The sequence below is a fragment of the Protopterus annectens genome, chromosome 7.part1, assembly GCF_019279795.1.
Source record: "Protopterus annectens isolate FY-2018-M chromosome 7.part1, PAN1.0, whole genome shotgun sequence".
NCBI classification, from domain to species: Eukaryota; Metazoa; Chordata; order Ceratodontiformes; family Protopteridae; genus Protopterus; species Protopterus annectens.
The window spans coordinates 167,451,637-167,477,536 of NC_056740.1; the positions used below are offsets into that span (position 1 = coordinate 167,451,637).

The 25,900-nt window shown below is 43.6% G+C and overlaps 1 protein-coding gene across 1 annotated transcript in view; it reads right to left on the reverse strand.

Annotated features, from left to right (window-relative positions):
- Window positions 1–25,900, reverse strand: part of RBSN (rabenosyn, RAB effector) — a gene marked incomplete in the record, with an annotated part of 650,407 nt that overhangs the window by 95,944 nt on the left and 528,563 nt on the right. The window contains 1 exon segment of the mRNA XM_044078624.1: window positions 11,234–11,336. Within this exon segment, the coding sequence (XP_043934559.1) occupies window positions 11,234–11,336 (103 nt within the window).

Sequence of the window (25,900 nt, forward strand, 5' to 3'; positions counted from 1 at the left end):
TGTTTGCATTACTTTTTTTAACTTCATAATAATGCTCATATATTCTAGATCTTAACTTCCTTCCCGTTTTCCCTATATAAAAAGAATAACAGGAGTGGCATGTGGCAATATATACAACTCCTTGGGTATTACAATTTGCATATTTAGAACTTGAAATAGATCTATTTCTACTAGGAATAGAAATATTAGAACCTGTTTGGATATATTGACATTGTGAACAGGAACCACACTTGTATGTACCTATTCTGTGTGATTCACCATTAGTTTTTGTACGTCCCCCAAACTCAAATATATTTTTGAGATTCATGTCCCTTCTGTATATAAATTTGAGGGGCTGATTTTTTATATATTCAAGGTCTGTAATATTCCTAAACCTATCCCATTCTTTGTTAATCATCATTTTAAGTACTACTGCATCACCTGTGTAATCCATAACATATGCTTTTGAAAAATTGTTATTTTCGTTAAAACTCCCAATAGTACCTCCGTGATTGACTGAAATATTAGAATCATCTTGACCTAAAATGGGGGCAAATCTCCCTTTCCTACCCTCTAGTACTACCTTGTATACTTCATCTATAAGGTAGGTTGGGTATCCCCTTTCCTTAAACATGTTCATTACATATTCACTGTCCTTATAAAAATCTGAATCAGAGGTCATCCTACTGGTCCTAATCAATTGTCCTTTAAGAATATTTCTTTTTTGACCAAAAGGATGTCCACTGGAAAAATGAAGATAGGAATTCGAAAATGTAGGCTTCCTGTATATCTGTGAAATGAAGTGATCATCACCCTTACTCAATAAAACATCCAAATTAAAAAAAAAAAAAAAAAATACAAGCGTTAATTAAACCTCAGTTTTTAACCTTTCCAGTGGTTATACTTGGTGTTGTTTTACAACTGACTTATTTGGATTATCCACCTTTCATTGTTTTGGTCCCAAACCCTCATTTGGACTCCAGAGTGAACTTTTCTGGGTTTTGGTAACGAGTGTTCACTCTCAGTACATCTCTCTGTGTTGTTTATTAGCGTTTAAAAATGTACAAGATACACCCAACACTGATCAATTACATTACAGTGACCACAAAAAAGTGGCAGAGCACTTTGCAATTAAGCCATGATAAAGGACAAATTATTATTCCAAGGATAAAAATTTAAAGAGGGATATACCAGGGTGACTCCCTCTTACCGCTGCTATTCTGTCTTGCCCTTATGCTGTCTACTTCAGATTAGGTCATGTCTATAATTTGGCTCCTAGAAAAAGTGTAAAGACTTGTCATCTCTTTGTTGTTGACTTAAAACTGTATAGCTCATCAGATGAGGAACTGAAAGCACAAATGCAAGTAGTCAAAACTTTTTCAGATGATACAAGAATGTCACTTGGTCTTGATAAATTTATTGTCTGTAGTAACTACAGATAAATAAAACTGATCAGTCACAGCATGAAGGTATGGGAAAGGGTAGTGGAAGCTAGGTTATGAAGGGAGGTGATTAGTGAGCAGCAGTATGGTTTCATGCCAGGAAAGAGCACTACAGATCTGATGTTTGCTCTGTGGGCGTTGATGGAGAAGTATAGAGAAGATCAGAAGGAGGTACACTGCATCTTTGTGGACTTGGAGAAAGCAGATCACAGGGTGCCTAGTGAGGCATTGTGGTATTGTATGAGGAAGTCTGGAGTGGCACAGAAGTATGCAAGAGTGGTACAGGCCATGTACAAGGGTAGTTTGACAGTGGTGAGGCCTGCAGTAAGTGACAGATGTGTTCAATGTGGAGGTGCGATTACATCAAGGATCAGCTCTGAGCCTTTTCTTATTTGCAATGATGATGGACAAATTGACAAATGAGATCAGACAGGAGTCCCTGTGGACTACGATGTTTGCGGATGACATTGTGAACTGTAGTAAGAGAGGAGGGAACAGGTTGACGAGACCCTGGAGAGATGCTCTAGAGAGGAATGAAGGTCAGCAGAACTAAGACAGAATGTGCGTGTGTGAATGAGAGGATGTGCGTGTGTGAATGAGAGGGAGGACAGGGGAATGGTGATGATGCAGGGAGTAGAGCTGACAAAGGTGGAGGAGTTTAAATACTTGATATCAGCAGTTTAGAGTACTGGTGAGTGTGGAAGAGAGGAAGGAGAAAGTACTCAGGCTGGAGTGGTTGGAGAAGAGTGTTACAAGTGATCTGTGACAGACAGGTAAGAGTGAAAGGGAAGGTCTACAAGAGGGTAGTGAGACCAGCTATGTTACATGGGCTGGAGACAGTGGCACTGAAAGAAAGGAGTCAAAGCTGGAGGTGGCAGAGTTAAAGAAGTTAAGATCTGCACTGGGTGCGACGAGGACGGACAGGATTAGGAATCAGTATATTACAGGATCAATTCAGGTTGGACAGTTTGGAGACAAAACCAGAGGCGAGAATGCATTGGTTTGGATACGTGCTGAAGAAGGATACTGGGCATATTAGAAAAATGATGCTAAGAATAGAGCTGCCAGGTAAGAAGAAAAGAAAAGGGTCTAAGATAAAGGTTTATGGATGTGGTGAGAGGACATGCAGGTGGTTGGTGTGACAGAGCAAGATGCAGAGGACAGGAAGAAATGGAAACAGATGATTTGCTGTGGCGACCCCTAACAAGAACAGCTGAAAGAAGACTTGGTCTTGATAAATGTGCAAAAGGAACCTGAAAAGCAGGAAAGCTGCAGCACCAAGAAAACACCAGTTTGGGACAAAAATATGATGTAAAAACTTGAGCAAGAGGGAGTGTATAAATATTTGGGACCCTATGAAGGATCAACAATAAAACATGAACAAGTGCAAATAAAACTTAAGGAATGTTTTAGAAGACTTAAATTAATCCTGGAAAAGTACAGTTGTGTACCTACCATGGACTGCAACAGTGAATACACTCTAACATCTACATTTATGGTAGGTACACAACTGTACTATGTTCATCGTGTTTCACTGTTGCAGTCATTACTCTTGGGTTATCCTGCTGGCAGGCTACCCGCAGTCAGCCAGAATTCCAAAGTCTAGGTCCGGCGTCGGTTGCTGTCGCCTCTTCCCTGACGTCAGTGCGCCAGGGGTATAAAAAATGCAGCTAACGCCATTTTCTTCAGTTTTTCTTGCCCCAGATGTCAGGTGCCCCAAACAGGTAGGCTGAAAAATATATCAATAAGAAATGCATACACAAAAATAACATTTCCTTCACCTACAAGGAAATACACCAAAAAGGTTATATAGGACAGAGAAGTGCAGATAAGTCCCAGCAAAGAGAAGGGGGATGGTGGGTGGGTAACCTGGACTGCAACAGTGAATACACTCGAACATCTACATTTATGGTAGGTACACAACTGTACTATGTTCATCGTGTTTCACTGTTGCAGTCATTACTCTTGGGTTGAATCCCAAAGCTGAGGAAGGGTGGCTGGGCTAAACAGGGTTAGGAGAGGCTATGAAGCCCTACAGAACTGCAGTGGCGAAGCCTGCTCTGGACTTAGAGCGGCAAGTGGTAGTGCTTTGTAAAGGTGTGCACTGAACTCCAAGTTGCAGCCTCTAAGATTTCTTTGGTTGGTACTCCTCTGAGGAAGTGCTCTGGTGGAATGAGGCCTAATGCCCTTAGGAACTGATTTGCCATGTTGAGAATAGCAGAAACGGATGCAATGGCCTATCCATTTAGAAATGGTCTGTTTTGAGATAGCCTTTCCTTGTGATCCTGCAGCATATGACACAAAGTTGCTCAGTCTTTCTGAAAGCTTTAGTTCTGTCCAAGTAGAAGCGTAACTGCCTGTGTATGTCCAAAGAATGCAGAATTTTCTCACCCTTGGTTCTGTGGATTTGGGTAAAAGGTAGGCAAGTGAATGGTTTGATTGAGGACCACACTGGACACCACACCTTAGCCATAAATGTAGGGTTTGTCCTCAGAGAAACCCTGTCTGGATGAAAAATGATGAAAGGTTCCACAGCCATGAGTGCTTGCAACTCCGAGACTCATCTTGCAGAGGTTATGGCTAGGAGCAGAGCTGGTTTCCAGGATAAGAATTTAAAATCCGCTGTTGATGCTGGCTCGAAAGGAGGCAGTGTGAGTTTTTCCAAAACAAAATTGAGGTCCCAGGCCGGAATTGGTGCTCTCCTTGGAGGCCTAATGTTTTTGGCCCCTCTGAGGTACTGCCTTATTAAAGGATGAGAAAAGATAAGTGGTTCCATATTGTAATGGGCTGAAATGGCAGAGGCATGAATCTTAATTGATGAGAAAGAAAGGCCTTTGTTCAGCATCTCAGTCAGGTATTGTAAAATCTGAGGAATGTTTGGTACAGACGTGTCAATGCCTTGTTCCTGGTTCCAAGCACAGAATCTCTTCCATTTTTCTGCATAAGATTTTCTGGTACTGGGCCTCCTGGCCTCCAAGATAACATCCATAACAGCTTTTGAAAGAGGAGTGTTCTGAATGGCTACATTATCCACCATGCTGCCAGATTTAAGGTCCTGAGATGGCTGTGCAGGATCTGACTGTTTTGTTGGGTCAGCAAGTGAGAAGCTTGAGGCAATATCCATGCTGGACCTTGAGACAAGCTCTTTAGGATTGGGTACCAGTGCTGGCGTGGCCAGTCTGGTGCAATCAGAATAATTTTTGGCTTCTCTTGTCTGACCTTTAGGAGTACTCTGGGAAGGAGAGGTAGTGGGGGAAAAGTGTATACTCTTAAGATTTTTCCAGCTGAATGACAGGGTGCCCACTTTCCATGCTTGCTTGTGGTAAATCCTTGTGCAAAATCTTTGCAATTGACAGTTGTGGGGAGGCAAATAGATCTATGTCTGGGCATCCTCATTTCCTTATTATTATCCTGAAGACTTGTGGATCCAGTTTCCATTCATGGGGATCCATGAGGTTTCTGCTTAGTTCGTCTGCCAGAGCATTTGTTTTTCCTGGCAGGAATTGTGCTTGCAGGTGGACTTGAAAGGCCAATGCTGTGTCCCATAAGATCATTGCTCGTCTGCAGAGGGGGTAGGAATGAGTACCTACCTGCTTGTTTATGTATCACATCACCGTAGTGTTGTCTGTCTTTATCAGTAATTGTCCTGGATGAAGCAGGTCCTTGAAAGCTGTCAGGGTATTTTGAACAGCTAGCACCTCTTTTTGATTGATGTGAAGATGTATCTGGTTTGCAGGCCATGTGCCCTGAATACATTTTCCTGCCTTATGGGCCCACAGGCATAATCTGATGCATCCATTGTCAGTGTCTGTCTGGCTGTGGGTAAACTGAATGGCAGACCCTTGTTGCGGTGACAGGCTTCTGCCCACCATAGAAACTCCTGTTGTAGGCAGGGAATGAGTGCAATTACTGTCTCCAGGCTGTGGCAATGCAGAGTCCAAACACTTTTCAGATACCATTGTAGTTTCCTCATATGCAGTCTGGCATATGGAATTAAAATGCAAGATGCCATGAAACCCAAGACCTGCAGGATTTTCCTTGCAGATAAGTGGGTTTTTGTCGCCAATTTCTTGAAGTAAGTAGTCAGTTGTTTTTGCTTGCCTGGCGTGAGATAAGCCATCTGGGCAGTTGTATTTAAGCTTGCACCCAGGAATATTATCTCTTGAGAGGGCACTAGTTTTGATTTATTTTCGTTTACTGTGTACCCTAGGCCAATTAGTAATCTTTTTACAAACGCCAGGTGCTTTAAAAGAGTGTCTTTGTTTTCTGCTTGAATTAGGCAGTCGTCCAAGTAGGGATATATTTGAATTCCTTTTTGTCTGCAAAATGCAATTACTGGTGCCAGGCATTTTGTAAAGACCCTGGGCGCAATAGATAAGCCAAAGGGCAGTGCAGAGAATTGGTAATGCATTGAGCCAGCTATGAATCTGAGGTATCTTCTGCAAGATTGTCTGACTGGGACATGCAGGTATGTCTCTTTTAGGTCCAAAGTTACTAGCCAAGCCCTCTTGCCCAGCATGGGCAGTAGCTGCTGAAGAGTCAACATCTTGAATTTTGGGACTTCCGGAAATGTATTTAGTATAGACAGGTCCAGAATTGGTCTCCAGGTTTTGTCCTTCCTGGGTACTAGGAAAAGTCTGGAGTAAAATCCTTGCCCCTGCTCTTGTTGTGGTACTTGCTGAATGACCCCCCATGTCCATGAGGGCTGTAATTTGTTTTCGTGCCTCTGCCCATTGACTGTGTGGCAAGTCTGGTATGCCCTTTGACATTGGTAGAGTGTGAAAATGGAACCTGTAGCCTTGGGACACTATGTTCAGAACCCATTTGTCTTGGATAACCATTTGCCAATTTGATGAAAAAAGTGCTAGTTTTCCCTCTAAGGGGGCTGTCAAAAGAAAACTGCTTGGAACTGGTAGAGGAAAGTCATTGGGACTGTTTTCTGTAAGGCTGTGATTTGTCTTCTCCGCTTTTGGAAGTAGGAGCACCCCATTGTTTAGGTCTGTATGAGCCTTGGGGGCTGAAATCTGCCTCTGGGACGCCTGTATCTGCCACTTTGTGGTCTGAGACTGGAAAGGACCAATTTTTTGAAGGCCAGTTCCTGCTAAACCTGGGTGGCTGTACCTGTAAGAAATCCTGGACTGTCTGCATGGATTTTGTTTTATCCTCCATTTTTTTCAACACCTCTTCTGCTTTAGTACCAAACAAAATATCATGCTGTAATGGTGCATCTTATAATTTTGCTTTAACATGATCAGGCAGATTTTGTTCCTTTAACCAAGCATGCCTTCTAATAACAGAACCTGTAACAGTGGCCCTGCAAGAGGCCTCCAGTAATCATAACCACTTTGCAAAGTATGCTTTCCCACTTGTTCAGTTGCATGCAATAAATTCTGCAATTCCTTGTTCTCTGAACATTCAGTATTTGTCAACATTTTCTGTTTAAGTAGTGACATTAAATATTGCTGATATTTAAGCATATGAAATTGACAATTTAAAGCCCTTACAGCCAGGGTGGCAGAAGTGTACACTTTTTCCCCCATCTGTCTAGAGCCCTAGAATCCCTATCAGAGGGGACAGGGTTTTTTGCAGTGGAAGCCTTAACCCCCTTGGAACCCTGAGTTATAGTTTCTGGATCAGCAGCGGGGTTTTTATATAGGAATTTATGAGAATCCGGGACCCTGTAGTATCTGTCTGGCTTAGCAGGTGCAAGGGGTGAAGAGTCAGGGAACAGGCCGGACTCTGAAAATACATCTACAATGTCTAGAACAGGTGGAATGGCAAGGGGTCTGTGCTGAGGAAGAAGCAGGAAGTCTCTGAGCCTTTTCTTAGACTCAGAATATTCTTGGCTCTCCCAGTGGAAATGCTCCCTCATAGTAAGCAGTGTTTCCCCAAAAGAATAGTCCTCTGGAGGAGAGGCTGAAGGAATGGATTCTTCAGCATCAGAATCCTCATAGGGAAGCATGGAGTAATCCTGTTCAGAAGAGGAATCAGAGGAAATAGATACCTGATCAGAAGAATCATACTCTGTCTCTTGCCTAGGCCTCTTATCAGGAGGGGCATGATCAAAGTAATTAGGTCTTCGGCCATTTTGAGCATCTGTTTTTTAGGCATGGAAGTCTGAATAGGAGAACGTTGTACTTGTTTCTTTGTCTTTAGAGCTGCTTTAGTCTTCGTCTTTGAAGCTGAAAATGGCTTAACATATAGTTGTGTAGGTCTGAAGACACCCTCAGAAGCCGATGCCTGCTCAGCGGCTCCAGACCCATCTGAGGGACTGATTTCCAAGTGTCCAATACCTTGAGTTTCCAGAATCCCAGTCGGCTCCACGTGGGAGTCGGTAGCGGCCTGTGGCTCTGAGGTAGCGGGTGCCAGGGGCTGGAAAAGCACCTCACTGAGAACTGGCAACTGGCCTAGAAGAGGCTTCGTCGTAGGTTTTGGACCTCGGATGCCTATCCTTGTCCTTGTGTTTTTTGTAAACTCCAGTTGTCGGCTGTTCTGCCGGCATTATATAATTATATAATTAAATCTTCGGCCAAAGTAATGGAATTCAAAATTGAACCGATGCTTGATAGTGCATTGGTTGAATCTAGCACAACACCGACAGCTAGTGCGTTGGTTGAATCTAGCACAACACCAACAGCTAGCAACGTTGTGATTAGGGCCTACGCAAAGAATACAGTAAGAGTGAAATTCCTTATGAGGTATTTGCTTCCCACAAGAAATACAATTGTTAACTTTTTCTGACATCGGTCTGGAGCAAGAAAAAAGTTTCCCCAACGGGGTACTTAGCTTTAATGAAGAGTTTGGTTCTGAAATTCAGATTTGAAAATCTCAGGAGTCGGCTGACCGGCACTTGCGAACTGCTTTTGCTTCGGGCACCATGCGGCAAGAAAGACTGGGGAAAATGGCGTTGGCTGCATATTTTATACCCCTGGTGCACTGACGTCAGGGAAGAGGCGACAGCAACCGATGCCAGACCTAGACTTTGGAATTCTGGCCGACTGCGGGTAGCCTGCCAGCAGGATAACCCAAGAGTAATGACTGCAACAGTGAAACACGAACATAGTACAGTTGTGTACCTACCATAAATGTAGATGTTAGAGTGTATTCATTGTTGCAGTCCAGGTTAATGACTGCAACAGTGAAACACGATGATCATCAGTGTTGACATCTAGGAACAAAATTTAAGCTATAAACCAATTTGCTCTTCTTGTCCTATCAAGACCAAGTGACATTCTTGTATCATCCGAAAAAGTTTTTGACTACTTGCAGTTGTGCTTTCAGTTCCTCATCTGATGAGCTATACAGTTTGTTGTTTACAGTTCTGGAGTGCTTGACTGGTCCCAAAAGGTGCTGGATTAGACAGGAAAACAAGAAGCATGTTTCATGCACAAGTGATTTATAAAAATCAGTGCATACCAAGATTATACATTCCCCGTTCAGACAGAGGTATAGGCCTACCTAAAATTGATTATATGTATAGATCTCCAATCGTCTGACTGCATACATATCTGCTGACCTCACAAGACCCAAATGTAGTGAAAGTTTTGAAACATGAGGAGAATAAATCTAAGATAACTTCTCTTCTACGTCTAGCAGAAGAACATCAGTGTCAAGCAGGAATGGAAATCAAAACAGAAGTAGATAAAAATCATGCAGCTACTGAATGTGCCAAAAAAAATATAAGGTGAAGGATCAGATGAAAAGGCAAGAAATGTGGAAAATGCATAAATATAGTTGCAAGTATAGAAAACACGTGGAAGAACCTCATGACGATCAGGAAGGAATACAGGAATGTTTAAGGAGAGGTGAATTAAAAACAAAAAATGAAATGTTAATATTGACAGCCCAAGACATTGGGCTACATTTACATTGGTTTACAAAGTCCATTGAACATGTGGGAGAAACAGACAGATGAAGGTTTTGTAAAACAGAATTGGAAAGAGTCACACACCTCGTTCCTGGTTGTGACATACTAATGGCAGGAGGACTGTATACTGAAAGGCATAATAATCTGGCAAGACTGTTGCACTGGGGATTTTGCAAACTACTAAAATAGCTGAAAAACACTGGAAACATGAGCCACAAAGCATCACAGAAAAGGATGGTCTACATCACATGGGATCACCCATTACCATCAGTTCAAGAGATAGATGCAAGAAAAACAGACAGTGGTCCACGAAAAGACAAAAGTAGCATTGATCATTGAAATTGCTACACCCGGTGACTACATTGTCTTGCGTACAGAGAGAGACAGTCATAAAATATCAGGATTTGCAGGCAGAAACGAGAGCAAGGTGGAAGAAAGATACCCAGACAGTTGCAATAGTAGTAGGAGCAATGGGTCTTATAAAAAAGACTTTAGAATTATATTTAGATACGTTACCAATACATGCAACTCTCAGTGGGAACATTGCGGGTGCTGTGAAAAGCACGTCTGGCAGACAAAAATTATTTCATGAACTTTAATCATACTTTGATTTAGGAATGGGGTCCATTCCAGTCATGGTATTAGAAACTCAAAAGATTTGGAGAAATTAAAGAGAGATAGCATACTGTTAACATTACACAGAATGAAAGATCTATAAAGGAGGGGATGGAGAAAAAGTGTAACAGGTTAAAAGTGACTTAAAACATCTGAAGCTCTGACTGTAGCTTAGCTTTAACAACACTTCAATAATTTTATTTCAATAAATGCCAGGTTATTGTTAACATACACCTGAACTGTCACCAACTCATGCAGACAGGGCTCATTTGTTGTCCCATCTGAGGGACACTGCATTCAGTCTGTTGACCCATATGAAGGACAGGGCCTTCAGCAGTGTAACGATATATGCTGCACTGCATCTGGCCTGTTGTCCTATACAAAAGCCAGGAAACAAAGGAGTACAGCACATGCTACATACCACATTGTGTTTGGTTTCATGTCTTATATGAAGGCCAGGACCCTCACGAGTACAGCATACACTGCTTTCAGTTTTGTCTCTTACATTAAGGCCAGGACCCTCAGGAGTACAGCACATGCCACATACAGCACTGAATTCAGTCTACTGTCCCATAATAAGGCCAGGATCCTCCTAAGTATAGCTCACACCACATGCTGTACTGCTGTGAATGTCAGTACTAGAAGATTATTCAAAGTATTTTGAATGAGAAAAGAATAAACAGCCCTCTGATCTTTCCAGCATTGAAGAGGGCTGTGCCACCTGTTCAGCCGCTGTCACACCTGGAAAATCCCTTTTAGAAGTGAGCATCCATGCACACAGACCTAGAGATGTGACAATATAGTGAAATTATGAATCTTGACTAAATAAGTAATATTTTGTACTGTGATCAATGAAGGAACGAAGGCAAGTCAGTGGTCAAAATCATAATGTACCAAGTTTACCTGGGCCAATTTGGCGATATTGGGATCAAGTTAGACCTGTTCTGTCTTTAGCAGAACAGTCGGCATCAAGATAAAAGGTGAAAAGGCTGACAGCAGATTTTTAGAAACACAATAAAAAAAGCACATATTTTCTATCCGATTTTGTGAGGAAACAGGAAGCAAATATCTCCTGGTTTATGCATTATGGATTGGAGTAGAAGTTAGGAAAAAATTTAATTGCATCTGAATGGGCTACAGAATAACAATCACAGGTACAGTACTGACTCAGTTGGCAGCAATAAGTATTTTGAAAAGGTGCTGAGATACTATTATACAGTCTACTGCTGTAGGACTGCTTACACAGTGCATAGGAACTAGAGTCAATGAAGTATCTACAACTAGCAGGGATCCATATGGTGACAATTTCAAACACTATTTTCTTACTTACCTGTACAAACAGTGTTGCTGAATATCTGATCATCCTCTGAAGCTGTAGAGATTTTGGATGGGGCTTAGGCTCTTCATTTATGCCCAAGGTCAAGATCTTCTTGCTGAGTTTATATAATAAAAAAGGGGTAACTATCACTATAAGATGAAACTATAAAACAGAAGCTTAGTCCTAATAATGTAGTTGTACACTACACAACAAACATTTTAAGCACAAGAAAATGAAAGTTACATACTTACCTCAACTTTATTATTAATAGAGCTGTATGGGACATTCCTTTTTGTCAACAAGCAGGACTAAAGCTGGCAGGACTCAGCCTATCATCTAAAACTTTCCCAAGCTACGGGCCCCACCTTATTTACACAAAAAGCTGTGCAAAGAAAGAGGAAACACAGATCTTCATTTATCTGGGCTGAGGTGGAAAAATGACAAACTGTGTACAGACTGATAGATAACAATCCTGAAAACCTTTGTTTCAATTAGTGGCATGGGCATCTGAGGGACAGGGTAGACTGGAGAAGCCAGGACCAGCTCCCTCACCCTTCAGGAGGAGGCTTTCAGACTGGGTGTGTCAAACTATGGTGGCCACACTGGCTTGTGCTGCTTCTGGAAGGGATATCCCTACTGAGCCAGGGAAAACTATGCATGAAAGCAGGCACATTTCCTCCGCTGACCGGTTAAGAGTACACCACTGGGGGAGCAGCTATCTGACCAACTTCTTACCATCCAAACATTGCCACTAGGGGAGTGGAAGGGCTATTGTGGTTTCCCAATCAGGAATGAATGGGTCATAAGGTTTTGCTAGCCAAGGATGCCTAACTCCCACTCCTGCATAATGAATGGGCCAGAGTCCTGTAAGTAGAGGAGACAATGGGCAGTGTTACCTGGAGGTGGGTGGAGATTAAAAGTAAATTAGCAAAATTAACATTTCAGGCTCTGCCATGATTAAGTCAGAGGGAAGGACAGAGAAAGGGTATGTTGAAGAGGACAGAACTTCCCATACAGACCTGGCTTTACACTAATGACAACTTTCATACCGGATATGGTAAATTCCATCTTCATCAACCATCAGGAGAGACTCCTAAAGCTTATTCTCATGGAAAACATTCCACTAATGGCGGTCTATGAAAAATGATCTGGACCTAGAGACTGCATCCAGCTTAGAGTCCTGTAAAAATGTTTAGTGATGCCCATAAAACTGATATCCAAATTAATGAACAATGCATTCTTTAACATGGCTTTTTAAGCAGCTAGTACCCTAGCTGAATGGGCTCACCCTCTTCAAGTGCAACCTTGATGAGTGGATCGGAACCCACAAATTTGTCCCAGGGGTTCCACCTGTGTTCCTCATTGACAGGGGTGGCAGGTGCTGACTAAGGTTTCTTTTTTGGGATAAACTATCGGCTAGGCTTGTAAGGGCCCCAGGGCCATTAGCCTAGTAACCTCCAATGATCCCATGAAATGGTTGTTTTTCTGATAGCAGAATTTAATATAGTCTAGTCAAAGAACCATTTTGATCAGGTCAGCTTGGAAACTTTGGAGACAAATCTGTTTTTGGAGAAAGATGCACAAATTGAGAGTCTTTTCCGATGGCTTAAGTTCTGTCGGATCAAATCTGGGCTGCCAGTGAACACCCGTGCATGTTATGTGCCTCTGTTAAGAAAACTCTGCAAGAAACAGGTAGACAGTTTGGAGAAGAATGTTTTCAAGTAACTGTCCTTGACATGAAAAAATTACTTGATTTCATGACCACTCTTTGTGAGGAGGACTGAAATACAGGACAATCTAACTAAGAAATGCATCTGCCTAGTGTGAAGGCCACCAGAAATTATTTCAATATATGAACTTCAGATCCCCCAAATGAGTAGCTTCAAAAGGCAGAAGAATTCCTCTAAGACAAAACAGAATCCACATGAAGGAACTTGGTCCTTGGCTGGATGGAGAAAAGTACCTTTCATGAAAGTCTTACAAATCTTTAAAGCTAATGCAAAAGCTCTTTTATTATACTTGAAGATGGCTACAGGATGAAGTTTAATGGATGAATAAAGCTAACATCAAAAATTTGAGATAAATAATCAAAAATAACAGGAAAAAGGGGCAGTAAGTGATCTACAGCCCTGGTTGTAGCCTAAATGGAGAAGTATACATCTTTCTGGTGTTGAGATGTTATTTCTGTGGACAGAAGTCGAAATCTGCACCACGTTGCTAGAGTTAAGAAGGGTTCCCGGCCATCATTTGAGATGGAGTAGCAACTTGGATAACCATAGGCAGTAAACACCTGGGTGAAGCTTGACAACTGAGTGAAGAGAGTTCAGAACACCTCAAACAGAGGTTTCTCTAGAAAGTGTAGTCATAGCAAGCAAAAACAAGCCTGTCGAGGCTAAAATGGAACTAGGAGGATGACTTTGGTTTTGCCTAATTTGATCTTCTGGAGAAACTTGAGGATCAGAGAAAATGGGCGAGGAATTGTACAGGGAGACTGTGGGTGATCTCAAAAAGTTGCACGATTTGGTACTGGTTGGGGATGAAAACAGGTTGCAGCAAGGCTTCTTCCAGCATTGGAAGGTAATTTTTGAGGTACATTGACAGAAACCACTGGTGTTGAGTTAGAAAACACTGACTAAGCTAATCTGCTAAACAACTGGCTTCTCCTGGTATGTGACTTTCTAGTACGAGGTGATTCACAGTGAAAGTACATTCCAAAACTTGCAAGGTTTCTTGTCAGATGGGGCAAAAGCATGTCTCTCCCTGCTTGTTCAAGTAAAACTACACACAGACAGAGAGAGAGACGCAGAGAGTGAGACAGGCAGAGAGATGGAGACGGGCAGTGATGGAGACAGGCAGTGATGGAGACAGGCAGAGAGATGGAGGCAGAGAGATGGAGACAGACAGTGATAGAGAGACACGCACACAGACAGAGACGGACACACGCGCACAGACAGACGGACACACGCGCACAGACAGACGGACACACGCACAGACAGACGGACACACGCGCACAGACAGACGGACACACGCGCACAGACAGACGCACGCACAAACACATGCACGCACAGACACACGCACGCACAGACACATGCACGGACACAGAAACACACACACGGACACAGAAAAACACACACGCACGGACACAGAAAAACACACACGCACGGACACAGAAACACACGCACGCACAGACACAGAAACACACGCACGCACAGACACAGAAACACACGCACGCACAGACACAGAAACACACGCACAGACAGGCACAGAAACACACGCACAGACAGGCACAGAAACACACGCACAGACAGGCACAGAAACACACGCACAGACAGGCACAGAAACACACGCACAGACAGGCACAGAAACACACGCACGCACAGACAGGCACAGAAACACACGCACGCACAGACAGGCACAGAAACACACGCACACAGGCAGGCACAGAAACACGCACACAGACAGAAACACGCACACAGACAGAAACACGCACACAGACAGGCACAGAAACACACGCACACACAGGCACAGAAACACACGCACACACAGGCACAGAAACACACGCACACACAGGCACAGAAACACACGCACACAGGCACAGAAACACACGCACACACAGGCACAGAAACACACGCACACACAGGCACAGAAACACACGCACACACAGGCACAGAAACAGAAAAGTACAGTTTTGTACCTATCATAAATGTAGATGCCCAATAGATATGCAACTGCAGTCATAACATATGGGTTTGTCCTGCCTCAGGCAGCCCTCGGTCGGCCGGATTCCAAAGTCTGGGTCCGGCGGCTGATGTCGCATTTCTCTCCGACGTCAGAGCGGCTGGAGTATATAAGCATCAGCCGACGCCATCTTCTTCAGTGTTTCTTGCCCCAGATGCCAGGTGCCCTCCAATGAAGGCTGTAATCAAATTGGAAGACAAAAATAGGTTTCCAGACAATAAATAAGCAATAAACAGATACACCATAACAGATATCCCCAGCTAAGGATAATAGGGATAGGAGTGGACCCAAGGCATAGAGGGGAAGGAGGGAGGGAAAACCCGACTGCAGTTGCATATCTATCGGACATCTACATTTATGGTAGGTACAAAACTGTACTATGTCCTTCAAGAATGCAACTGCAGTCATAACATATGATTTGAATACCATAGCTTAGCTGGGGGAGGTGGTATGCTCTAAGAAAAGGATGGTGTAGCTATCAGTCCCTGCAGGACTGCCGAAGCAAAGCCTGCTCTGGATCTGGAATATAAAGGGAGGTTGTAGTGTTTGGAGAATGTATGCACGGAGCTCCATGTAGCAGCTTCTAGAATGTCTTTTGTAGGCACCCCTCTTAAGAATGCTGTAGAGGTGGCTGTAGCTCTGGTGGAGTGTGGTCTGACATTGGCTGGTACACTCTTTCCATGGAAGGAATAACAGAATCTGATGCAATGCCCAATCCATTTTGAAATAGTCTGTTTGGAAATTGCTTTTCCTAGTACTCCAGGGGCGTAAGCTACAAAAAGCTGATCAGACTTCCTACTGGTCTTGGTTCTGTCCAGGTAGTAGCGAAGTTGTCTGTGAATGTCCAAGGTATGCAACAGTCTTTCCCCTTTGTTCTCAGGATTGGGAAAGAAAGTAGGCAGGTGAATTGCTTGATTTAAAGAAACCCTAGATACCACTTTTGGCAGAAAAGTAGGGTTGGTTTGTAAGGAGACCCTGTCTCTGTGAAAGGTTATGAACGGTGGTATTGCCATTAGGGCCTGTAATTCCGAAACCCTTCTTGCTGAGGTAATTGCCAACATGAAAGCTGTCTTCCATGAGAGAAATTGTAAGTCCACCGAAGCTGCTGGTTCAAAGGGGGGTAGAGTCAGTTTTTCTAGGACAAAGTTGAGGTCCCAAGTTGGTACTGGAGCCTTTCTTGGTGGCTTTATATTCTTGATTCCCCTGAGGAATTGTCTTAAAGGATGTGAAAACACAGGTGGATCAGTGTTGTATCTAGCTGAAATAGCTGAAGCATGTATTTTTATGGAAGAATATGAGAGTCCATTCTGTAGCATACCTGCCAAATATTCCAGAATGAGTGGGATGTTCAATAATGATGCATCATGACCCTTGCTGGTATTCCAAATGGTGAATCTCTTCCATTTTGCTGAGTAAACCTTTCTGGTGGATGGTCTTCGGGCTTCTGCTGAACTTCCTTAGAGAGAGATAGATTGAGGTTATTCATGGGATCTCCCAAGCTGTTAGCTGCAGCGTCTGAATGTTGGGATGTACTGTCTTGAAGTTGTGTTGAGTCAAAAGTTGGGGCCATTGGGGAAGGGCCCACTTTTTGTTGTGACATATGCTCCGTAGTAGTGGGTACCAGTGTTGTCTTGGCCAGTCTGGAGCTATTAGGATCCCCTTGGGCTTCTCTGCTTTGATCTTTAGTAATACTGTGGTCATCAGTGGCAGAGGTGGGAATGCATAGATTTTTAGGAAGTTCCAGTTGAATGAGAGAGCATCTATTTTCCATGCTTGTGGATGATATGTTCTTGAACAGAACTTTTGTAGATTATGATTGAGGTGGGAGGCAAATAGGTCTACTTCTGGCCTGCCCCATGTCGAGGTGAGTCGTATGAAGATTTCTGGATGTAACCTCCACTCGTGGGGGTCTAGGAAATTCCTGCTTAGGCTGTCCGCCAACACATTGTCTTTGCCTGGAACAAACTGGGATTGCAACTGTATGTTTAAGCTCAGTGATTTTTCCCAAAGATTCATTGTCAGTCTGCAAAGGGGGTAAGAATGGGTGCCCCCCTGCTTGTTTATGTACCACATGACAGTGGTGTTGTCTGTCCGTATTAGCAGGTGGCCTTGCTGAAGTTGTTGTCGAAAGGCCTCGATGGCATGCATTATTGCCAGCATTCCTTTTTGATTGATATGCAGATGTGTTTCCTTTGGAGACCATTGTCCTTGAATACATCTGCCCTCCATGTGCGCCCCCCATCCAAGGTCTGAGGCATCTGTGGTCATTGTTTGTGTTATTTGAGGTTTTTTGAATGACATACCTGTGTTTGCCTGGCTTACCGAGGCCCACCATAGAAATTCCTTTTGTAGGCATGGAATGAGCGGTATGGTTGTCTCTAGGTTGTTGCTGTGTTGAGACCATAAACTTTTTAGGTACCATTGAAGCTTTCTCATGTGTAGTCTTGCTAATGGAACCAGGAGAATGCAGGATGCCATGTAACCCAGGGCCTGTAGGAATCTCCTTGCAGTCATCTGGGTGAGCTTTGCCAACCCTTTGAAATAATGAGTTAACTTCTTTTGCTTGTCTTCTGTCAGGTAAGCCATATGAGAGGCTGTGTCTAGTTTGGCTCCTAAGAAGGTTATTTGCTGGGATGGCTGAAGTCTTGACTTTTGGAAGTTGACTGTCTATCCCAGAGCTTGTAGCAACTGTATGACATAATTCAGGTTTTTTGTCAAAATCAGTTTGTCGTCCGCTTGTATGAGGCAGTCGTCCAGGTATGGGTAAATTTGGATTCCCTGGAGCCTGCAATGAGCAATTACTGAAGCCAGGCATTTCGTGAATACTCTGGGCACAGTAGATAAGCCAAATGGCAATGCTGAGAATTGATAATGCTCTGGCCCTGCAAGAAATCTGAGGTATCTTCTGCAGCTGTGTCTGATAGGGACATGCAGGTATGCCTCCTTGAGGTCCAGAGTAATCAGCCAAGACCCCTTGCCCAGCATGGGAAGGAGCTGCTGTAAGGTCAGCATTTTGAACTTTGGTACTATGAGAAAGGTGTTTAATGCGGACAAATCCAGTATTGGTCTCCATTGAGTTTCTTTTCTTGGAACAAGGAACAGTCTTGAGTAAAACCCTGGCCTTGTTCTTGTTGTGGAACTTTTTCTATTGCTTTGATCTGAGCAAGCAGAGAAATTTGCTTGATGGCCTCTGCCCTCTGGTTTTGTGGTAGGTTTGGCATGCCTTGTTTCCTTGGTAAGGTATGAAAGTGGAACCTGTAGCCTTGGTCTATAATGTCCAAAATCCATTTGTCCTTTGTCAATCTGTGACAATTGTCTGAAAACAGAGATAATTTTCCGCCCAAGGGAGCTTCTGTTTGCTCCTTGGTCAGCGGAAGTAGAGGAAAGTCATTGGGATTGTCCCTGTGGGGCAGGGAAAGCCCCTGTGTCACTTCTTTGGTTTGCTGGTTGCCATTGTCGTCCCCTGTAGGAACCTCTGTATTGTCCTCTTCCTCGGCCATGCCTGTTTTTGCCCCTTTGAAATCTTTCAGGATTAGGAAAGGAACAGTTTTTTGAAGGCCAATTCCTGCTGAATCTGGGTGGCTGAACCTGGAGGAAATCTTTGACTGTCTGAACTGACTTGGCTTTTTCCTCAATGGACTTTAATACATCTTTAGCATTAGCACCAAAAAGCTTGTTCTTTTCCAAGGGTGCATCAAGAAGTTTTGCCTTAACATGATCTGGCAGAGGTTGTTCTTTTAACCATGCATGTCTACGAATGACCGCCCCTACATGAAGCTTCCAATGCATCATATCCACACTGAAGAAAGTGATTGCTAACTTGCTGAGAGTTATGTACAGCCTCCTGCAAAGACTTCCTATCTAAAGGTTCAGGAGAGGCCAAAGTTTTCTGTAAATTATCTAACAGGTAATCCTGATATTGAAACATATGAAAGAGACAATTGAGAGCTCCCATAGATAAAGTAGTGGAGGTGTAAACCTTCTTCCCCCATCTCTCTAATGACCTAGCTTCCCTGTTGGAAGGCAAAGGATTTTTGGAGGTGGTAGCTGAAACCCCTTTCGGCCCCTGTGAAATGGTTTCTAAATCAACAGCATGGGCCCTAAAGAAATGAGAATGTGTTTCTGGGACCCTATAGTATCTGTCAGGCTTGGCAGGAGCAGGAGGAAGAGTATCAGGGGTAACACTGGAGTCAGAGTATAGATCATCCAAAACATCAAGCACAGGAGGTATAGCTAAGGGCCTGTGTTGGGGCTTTTTAAGGAAGGTTCAAGGCTTTCTGGAATCAGAATATTCCTGGCCTTGCCACTTAAAATGTTCCCTCATGGAATGCAGAACTTCCCCAAAAGAAATATCCTCAGGAGGGGAGGCCGAGGGGATGGAGTCCTCTGCATCTGAGTCCTCACAGGTCTGGAAAGGCTCTTCCTGGCTATCGGAGTGAACAGAGTCCTCAGAATCTTCATCTGAAGGGAGAGGGTCAGTGGGCTCAACCCTGGGCCTCTTATCAGGAGGAGGCTGGGATCCTCTCTCAGGATGGGCCTGGGAACCTCTGATCATGGAAATTAAGTCTGCTTCCATAGTCATGATTTGTGCTTCAGGAGTAGGCTGAGGTAAGGCTTTAGCAGTAAGGTGCTTGGTCTTGCTGGCTGCCTTAGCACGTACGTGTGTAGGTCTTGATAGACATGGACATAGGAGGCCTAGCAGCTCCACGTGCAGGAGTGACCTTATCCACAGCAATGGTCTCGGGCATTTCCTCGGTTTCAGTATCCGGAGGAAAATCAATAACTGGCATCAGTGTGGTCTCCGGTATCGGAGGTGTCGGTAATGCGGTGTCTTCGGTTCGGAGCGGTGAAATAACCACCTCAGAGGGAACCGGGGCACTCGCGGTAGGTTTTTGGAGTGGTGTCGGTGGAAGATGCAGGCCGATGATGTCGGTCCCGGTCTTTTCGTTTTTTAGGAGTCTGCGATGTCGGTAATTCCGACGGCATTGTATAATCATATTTTTTGCCGAAAAAGTCTTCAGCGAACTCCGCCCGGCGCCTGAGAGTGCGCTTATTGAAGCGAGCACAGGCGGCACAGGCCGAGACGTCGTGGTCTGGGCCAAGGCAAGGAAGGCAGAAGGTATGGAAATCCTTATGATGCATTTGTTTACCACAAGACAAACAATTATTAACTTTTTCAGTAATTTCTGACATCGGCTGAGGCAAGAAAAGGTCCCCAACGGGGTACTTAGCTTTTTTGATGGCTTCGGATCAAAGAATACAGGAGCTGACCGACCGGCACTTGCGAACTGCTTCTGCTTCGGGCACCGCGCGGCAAGAAAGACTGAAGAAGATGGCGTCGGCTGATGCTTATATACTCCAGCCGCTCTGACGTCGGAGAGAAATGCGACATCAGCAGACGTCGGACCCAGACTTTGGAATCCGGCTGACCGAGGGCTGCCTGAGGCAGGACAACCCATATGTTATGACTGCAGTTGCATTCTTGAAGGCCATCAAACAGAGACACAGACACACATAGACAGAGACGCACACAAAGACACAGAGACACACACACACAGACACAGAGACACACACACACACAGACACAGAGACACACACACACACAGACACAGAGACACACACACACAGACACAGAGACACACACACACAGACACAGAGACACACACACACAGACACACACACAGACACAGAGACACACACACAGACACACACACAGAGACAAAGAGAGAGTTGTGTACACTTACCATAAATGTAGATGTTAGAGTGTATTCACTGTTGCAGTCATTACATTTGGGGTAATCGGCTGGCAGGTTGCCCTCAGTCAGCCTGAATTCCAAAGCCTTGGGTCCTGGGTTGGTTGCTGTCTTCTCTTCCATGACGTCAGGTTGTCAGGAGTATAAAACATGCAGCAGATGCCATTTTCTTTAATTTTTCTTGGCCCCGATGTCAGGTGCTCCCAAAAAGGTAGCAAAATTATATTTTATATATATATATATATATATATATATATATATATATATATATATATATATATATATATAGAGATATATATATATATATATATATATATATATATATATATATATATGTTGTGTCTTTCGGCTTTGCCCGGTTAGGGGTCGCCACAGCAGAACTCCGGTCCGCTAATGACTGGCAGTAGATTTTTTACATACCGAATTGCCAGCTCTGATGCACACCTTCAACGAAGGTACACCCATTCACGCATGTCTCCATGTAGAAGATGCTCTTAACTGAGAATCAAACCAGACAGCGTCTTACTGTGAGGTGACAATGCTACCACAGCACCACCGCCGCAGTTATTTATTTTTATATATAATATATATATATAATATATATATATATATATATATATATATATATATATATATATATATATATATATATATATATATATATATATATATATATACATACATATACATACATATATATACATATACATACACATGCATCAATATAAACTTTACCTTCATCTACAAGCAAATACACCGCATAGATTGTAGAAGATAGAGAAGGAAAGAAAACTTCAGAATGACAGGGGGATGGAGGGATGGTAACCTGGACTGCAACACTGAATACACTTGAACACCTACATTTATGTTAAGTGTACACAACTGTACTATGTTCTTAGTGTTTCACTGTTGCAGTCATTACATTCGGGTAGAATCCCAAAGCTATGGTTGGGAGACTGGAGCTAAACGGCATTAGGTGCGGCTATAAGGCCCTGCAGCACTGCAGTGGCAAAGCCTGCCTTGGACTTAGAGCTGAGAAGCAGATGGTAATACTTTGCAAAGATGTGAACAGAACTCCAAGTAGCAGACTCTAGAATGTCTTTGGTTGGTACTCCTCTGAGAAAGGCTGCTGAAGTAGCTGCAGCTCTGGTGGAATGAGACCTAATTCCCTTGGGCAAAGGCTTACCATGGTGTAAGTAGCAGAAACAGATGCAGTGACTTATCCACCTTGAAATTGTCTGCTTTGAAATAGCCTTTCCTTCTGATCCTGCAGCATATAACACTAGTAATTGTCGAGTTTTTCTTAGAGCTTTTGCCCTGCTCAAGTAGAATCTTAGCTATCTGTGTACGTCCAAGAAATGCAGAATTCACTCCCCCTTGTTCTGCGGATTTGGATAAAAAGTTGTCAGATGAATTGTTTGGTTACGAGCCACACTGGAAACCACCTAAGGCAAAAAGTAGGATTTGTCCTCAGAGACACCCTGCCTGGGTAAAATATGATAAAAGGCTCTACAGCCACGAGGGCCTGTAGCTCTGAAACTCTTCTTGCTGGAGTAATTGCTAGTAGCAGAGCAGTTTTCCATGATAAGAACTTTAGATCAGCGGTAGCAGCTGGTTCAAATGAAGGCAGGGTGAGCTTTTCCAACACATAATTGAGGTCCCATGCAGGTAATGGTGATCTTCTAGGAGGTCTTAAATTTTTGGCTCCTCTAAGATACTGCTTTAGTAAAGGATGAGAAAAGATTGGTGGCTCTGTATTGTAATGAGCTGAAATGGCAGAGGCATGGATTTTGATTGATGAGAAAGATAGGCCTTTGTTAAGCATCTCAGTTAAGTATTGTAATATCTGAGGAATATTTGGTTCTGCTGTATCCGTTCCTTGTGCTCGATTCCAAGCACAAAATCTCTTCCATTTGTCAGCATACGATTTTCTAGTACTAGGCCTTCTAGCTTCCAAAATGACATCCATCACAGCTTTACTGAGAGGTGTCGTTTGTATGACTACATGATTAGCCATGCTGCCAGGTTCAGAGTCTGTAGTTGATTGTGCAGGAGCTGATTGTTTTGCTGGGACAGTAGTTGTGGTCTTTGAGGCAAGGTCTTGCTGGGTATTGAGCCAAGTTCCTTAAGACTGGGTACCAGTATTGGCTGGGCCAGTCCGGGGCAATAAATATCATCTTTGGCTTCTCTTGTCTGATTTTTAGGAGGGCTTTGGGTAGAAGAGGCAGAGGAGGAAAGGCGTAAACTGATAGGTTTTTCCAACTGAAGGATAGGGCGTCCACTTTCCAGGCTTGTCTGTGATAAGTCCTTGTGCAGAATCTTTTCAATTGATAATTTTGAGGAGAGGAAAATAGATCTAGGTCTGGGCTCCCTCATTTCTCTGTTATCATGCCGAAGACTTGTGGATTTAGTTTCCACTAGTGAGGATCCATAAGGTTTCTGCTTAAGTGGTTTACCAGAGTGTTTTGTTTACCTGGCAGGAATTGAGCTTGAAGATGTATTTGGTAGGTCAAAGCTGTGTGCCACAGTGCCATGGCTAATCTGCAAAGGGGGTATGAGTGTGTGCCCCCTTGCTTGTTTATATACCACATGACTGTGTGGTGTTGTCCGTCTTTATCAGTAGTTGTCCTGGATGAAGTAAGTCCTTGAAGGCTGTTAGGGCATTTTGAACAGCTAGCATCTCTTTCTGGTTGATATGTAGATGCATTTGTTTTGGTGTCCATAAGCCCTGAATGCATCTTCCTGCCATGTGCCCCCCCCCCCAGGCATAATCTGATGAGTCTGTTAAGGTTTGGCTGGCAGGGATTAGAGTGAAGGGCAGTCCCATGTTTTGGTGGCATGCCTTTGCCCACCATAGAAACTCCTGCTGTAGGCAGGGAATGAGAGGAATCATTATTTCCAGAGTGTGTGAATGTTGACCTCAAACTTTTTAGGTACCATTTGAAGTTTCCTCATATGCAGTCTTGCATATGGAATTAGTAGGATGCAGGATGCCATGAAGCCCAGAGCCGCAGAATCTGCCTTGCAGAAGACTAGGTTTTTGTTGCCATCAGTTTGAAGTAAGCAGTCAGTTGCCTTTGCTTGTCTGGCGTGAGGTAAGCCATCTGGGCAGTTGTATCCAAGCTTGCACCCAGGAATGTCAAGTTTTGTCTGGGTACCAGTTGTGATTTCTTTTCATTTATTGTGTACCCTAGGCATGTTAGAAGTCTTTTCACAAACACCAGGTGTCGAAGAAGAGTGTCCTTGTTCTCTGCTTGAATGAGACAGTCGTCCAAGTGAGGATATATTTGTATACTTTGTCTGCAAAATGCAATTACTGGTGCCAGGCACTTTGTAAAGACCCTGGGTGCAGTAGATAAGCCAAACAGCAGTGCAGAGAATTGGTAATGTATTAAGCCAGCCTTGAATCTGAGGTATCTTCTGCACGATTGTCTTATTGGGACATGCAGGTATACCTCAAGTCTAAAGTCACCAGCCAAGCATTCTTGCCCAGCATGGGCAGAAGCTGCTGCAAAGTCAGCACTTTGAATTTTGGAATGTCCAGGTATGTGTTCAAAATCAATAAATCCAGTATTGGCCACCAGGCCTTGTCCTTTCTGGGTACCAAGAACAGTCTTGAGTAGAAACCTTGTCCTTTTTCTTGTTGTGGTACTGTCTGAATGGCCCCCATATCCATGAGGGACGTAACCTGTTCCTGTGCCTCTGCCCATTGCTTTTTGGCAAATCTGGCCAACCATTTGCCATTGGCAGAGTGTGGAAATGGAATTTGTATCCCTGTGATACGTCTGGATTTCCAATTTTTTTGTAGGCCAGTGTCTACTGAATCTTGGTGGCTGCACTTGTAAGAAGTCTTTAACAGTTTGCATATACTTAGCTTTGTCTTCCATTTTCTTTAAAACCTCTTCTGCCTTAATACCAAACAGAGAATCATGCTGTAAAGGTGTATCTAATAATTTAGCTTTAACATGATCAGGCAAATTTTGTTCCTTTAACCAGGCATGCCTCCTAATCACAGATCCAGTAACTGCAGCTCTGCAGGAGGCCTCTAAGGAATCAAAACCACATTGCAAAGCATGCTTTCCAACTTGTTCAGCTGCATGCAATAATTCCTGCAATTCTTTATTTTCTGCACATTCTGAAATCAACATCATTTTCTGTTTCAGCAAAACCATAACATGTTGTTGGTACTTAAGCATATGAAATTGACAGTTTAAGGCCCTGATTGCCAAGGCTGCAGATGTATAAACCTCCTCCCCCTCACCCTCATCTGTCTAGTGCCCTTGAATCTCTTTTAGAGGGGGTAGGATTTTTTGCTGTTGAGGCCTTAACTCTCTTTGGACCCTGTGAAATAGTTTCAGGATCAGCAGCAGGGTTTCTAAATAAAAATGTATGCGAGTCAGGGATCCTGTAATATCTGTCAGGCTTACTGGGAGCCAGAGGTAAGGAGTCAGGGGTCAAGCTTGACTCCGAAAACACATCATCCACGATGTCTAAAACAGGGGGAATGGCTAAAGGCTTGTGCTGAGGGAGAAGGAGGAAATCCCTGAGCCTCTTTTTTGATTCTGAGAAGTCTTGACTCTCCCAGTGGAAATGCTCCCTCAAAGTATGCAAGGTTTCTCCAAATGAATAATCCTCAGGAGGAGATGCAGATGGAATAGACTCCTCAGCATCTGAATCCTCATAGGGAGGTATAGATAATTCCTGATCAGAAGAGGAATCAGAAGAAATAGAAACCTGATCTGAACAGTCATAATCAGTGTCTTGCCTAGGCCTCTTATCTAGAGGGGGATGGGTACCCTTGATCAAGGTAATAAGATCTTCAGCCATTTTGATCATCTGTTTTTTAGGCACAGAGGCCTGTGCACATGGCTCATGCGTCTTTTTTTATAGTTTTAGAAGTTGCTTTTGTCTTTGGTTTTGCAGCTGTCGTCGGTTTGATATACAAATGTTGAGGTCTGAATACACGCTCAGAATCCGGTGCCTGCTCAGTGGCTCTGGACCCATCCGGGGGAGATGCATCCGGTCCAATACCTTGAGTATTTTGCAGCATGCCGGACTCCACATGGGTGTTGGTAGAGGCCTGCGACTCGAAGGTAGCGGGTATCAGGGGCTGTGAAAGCACTGGCGACTGGCTTAGAAGTTTCTTCGTCTGTTTTGGATCTCGACTGTCTTTCTCTGTCCCGTTTTG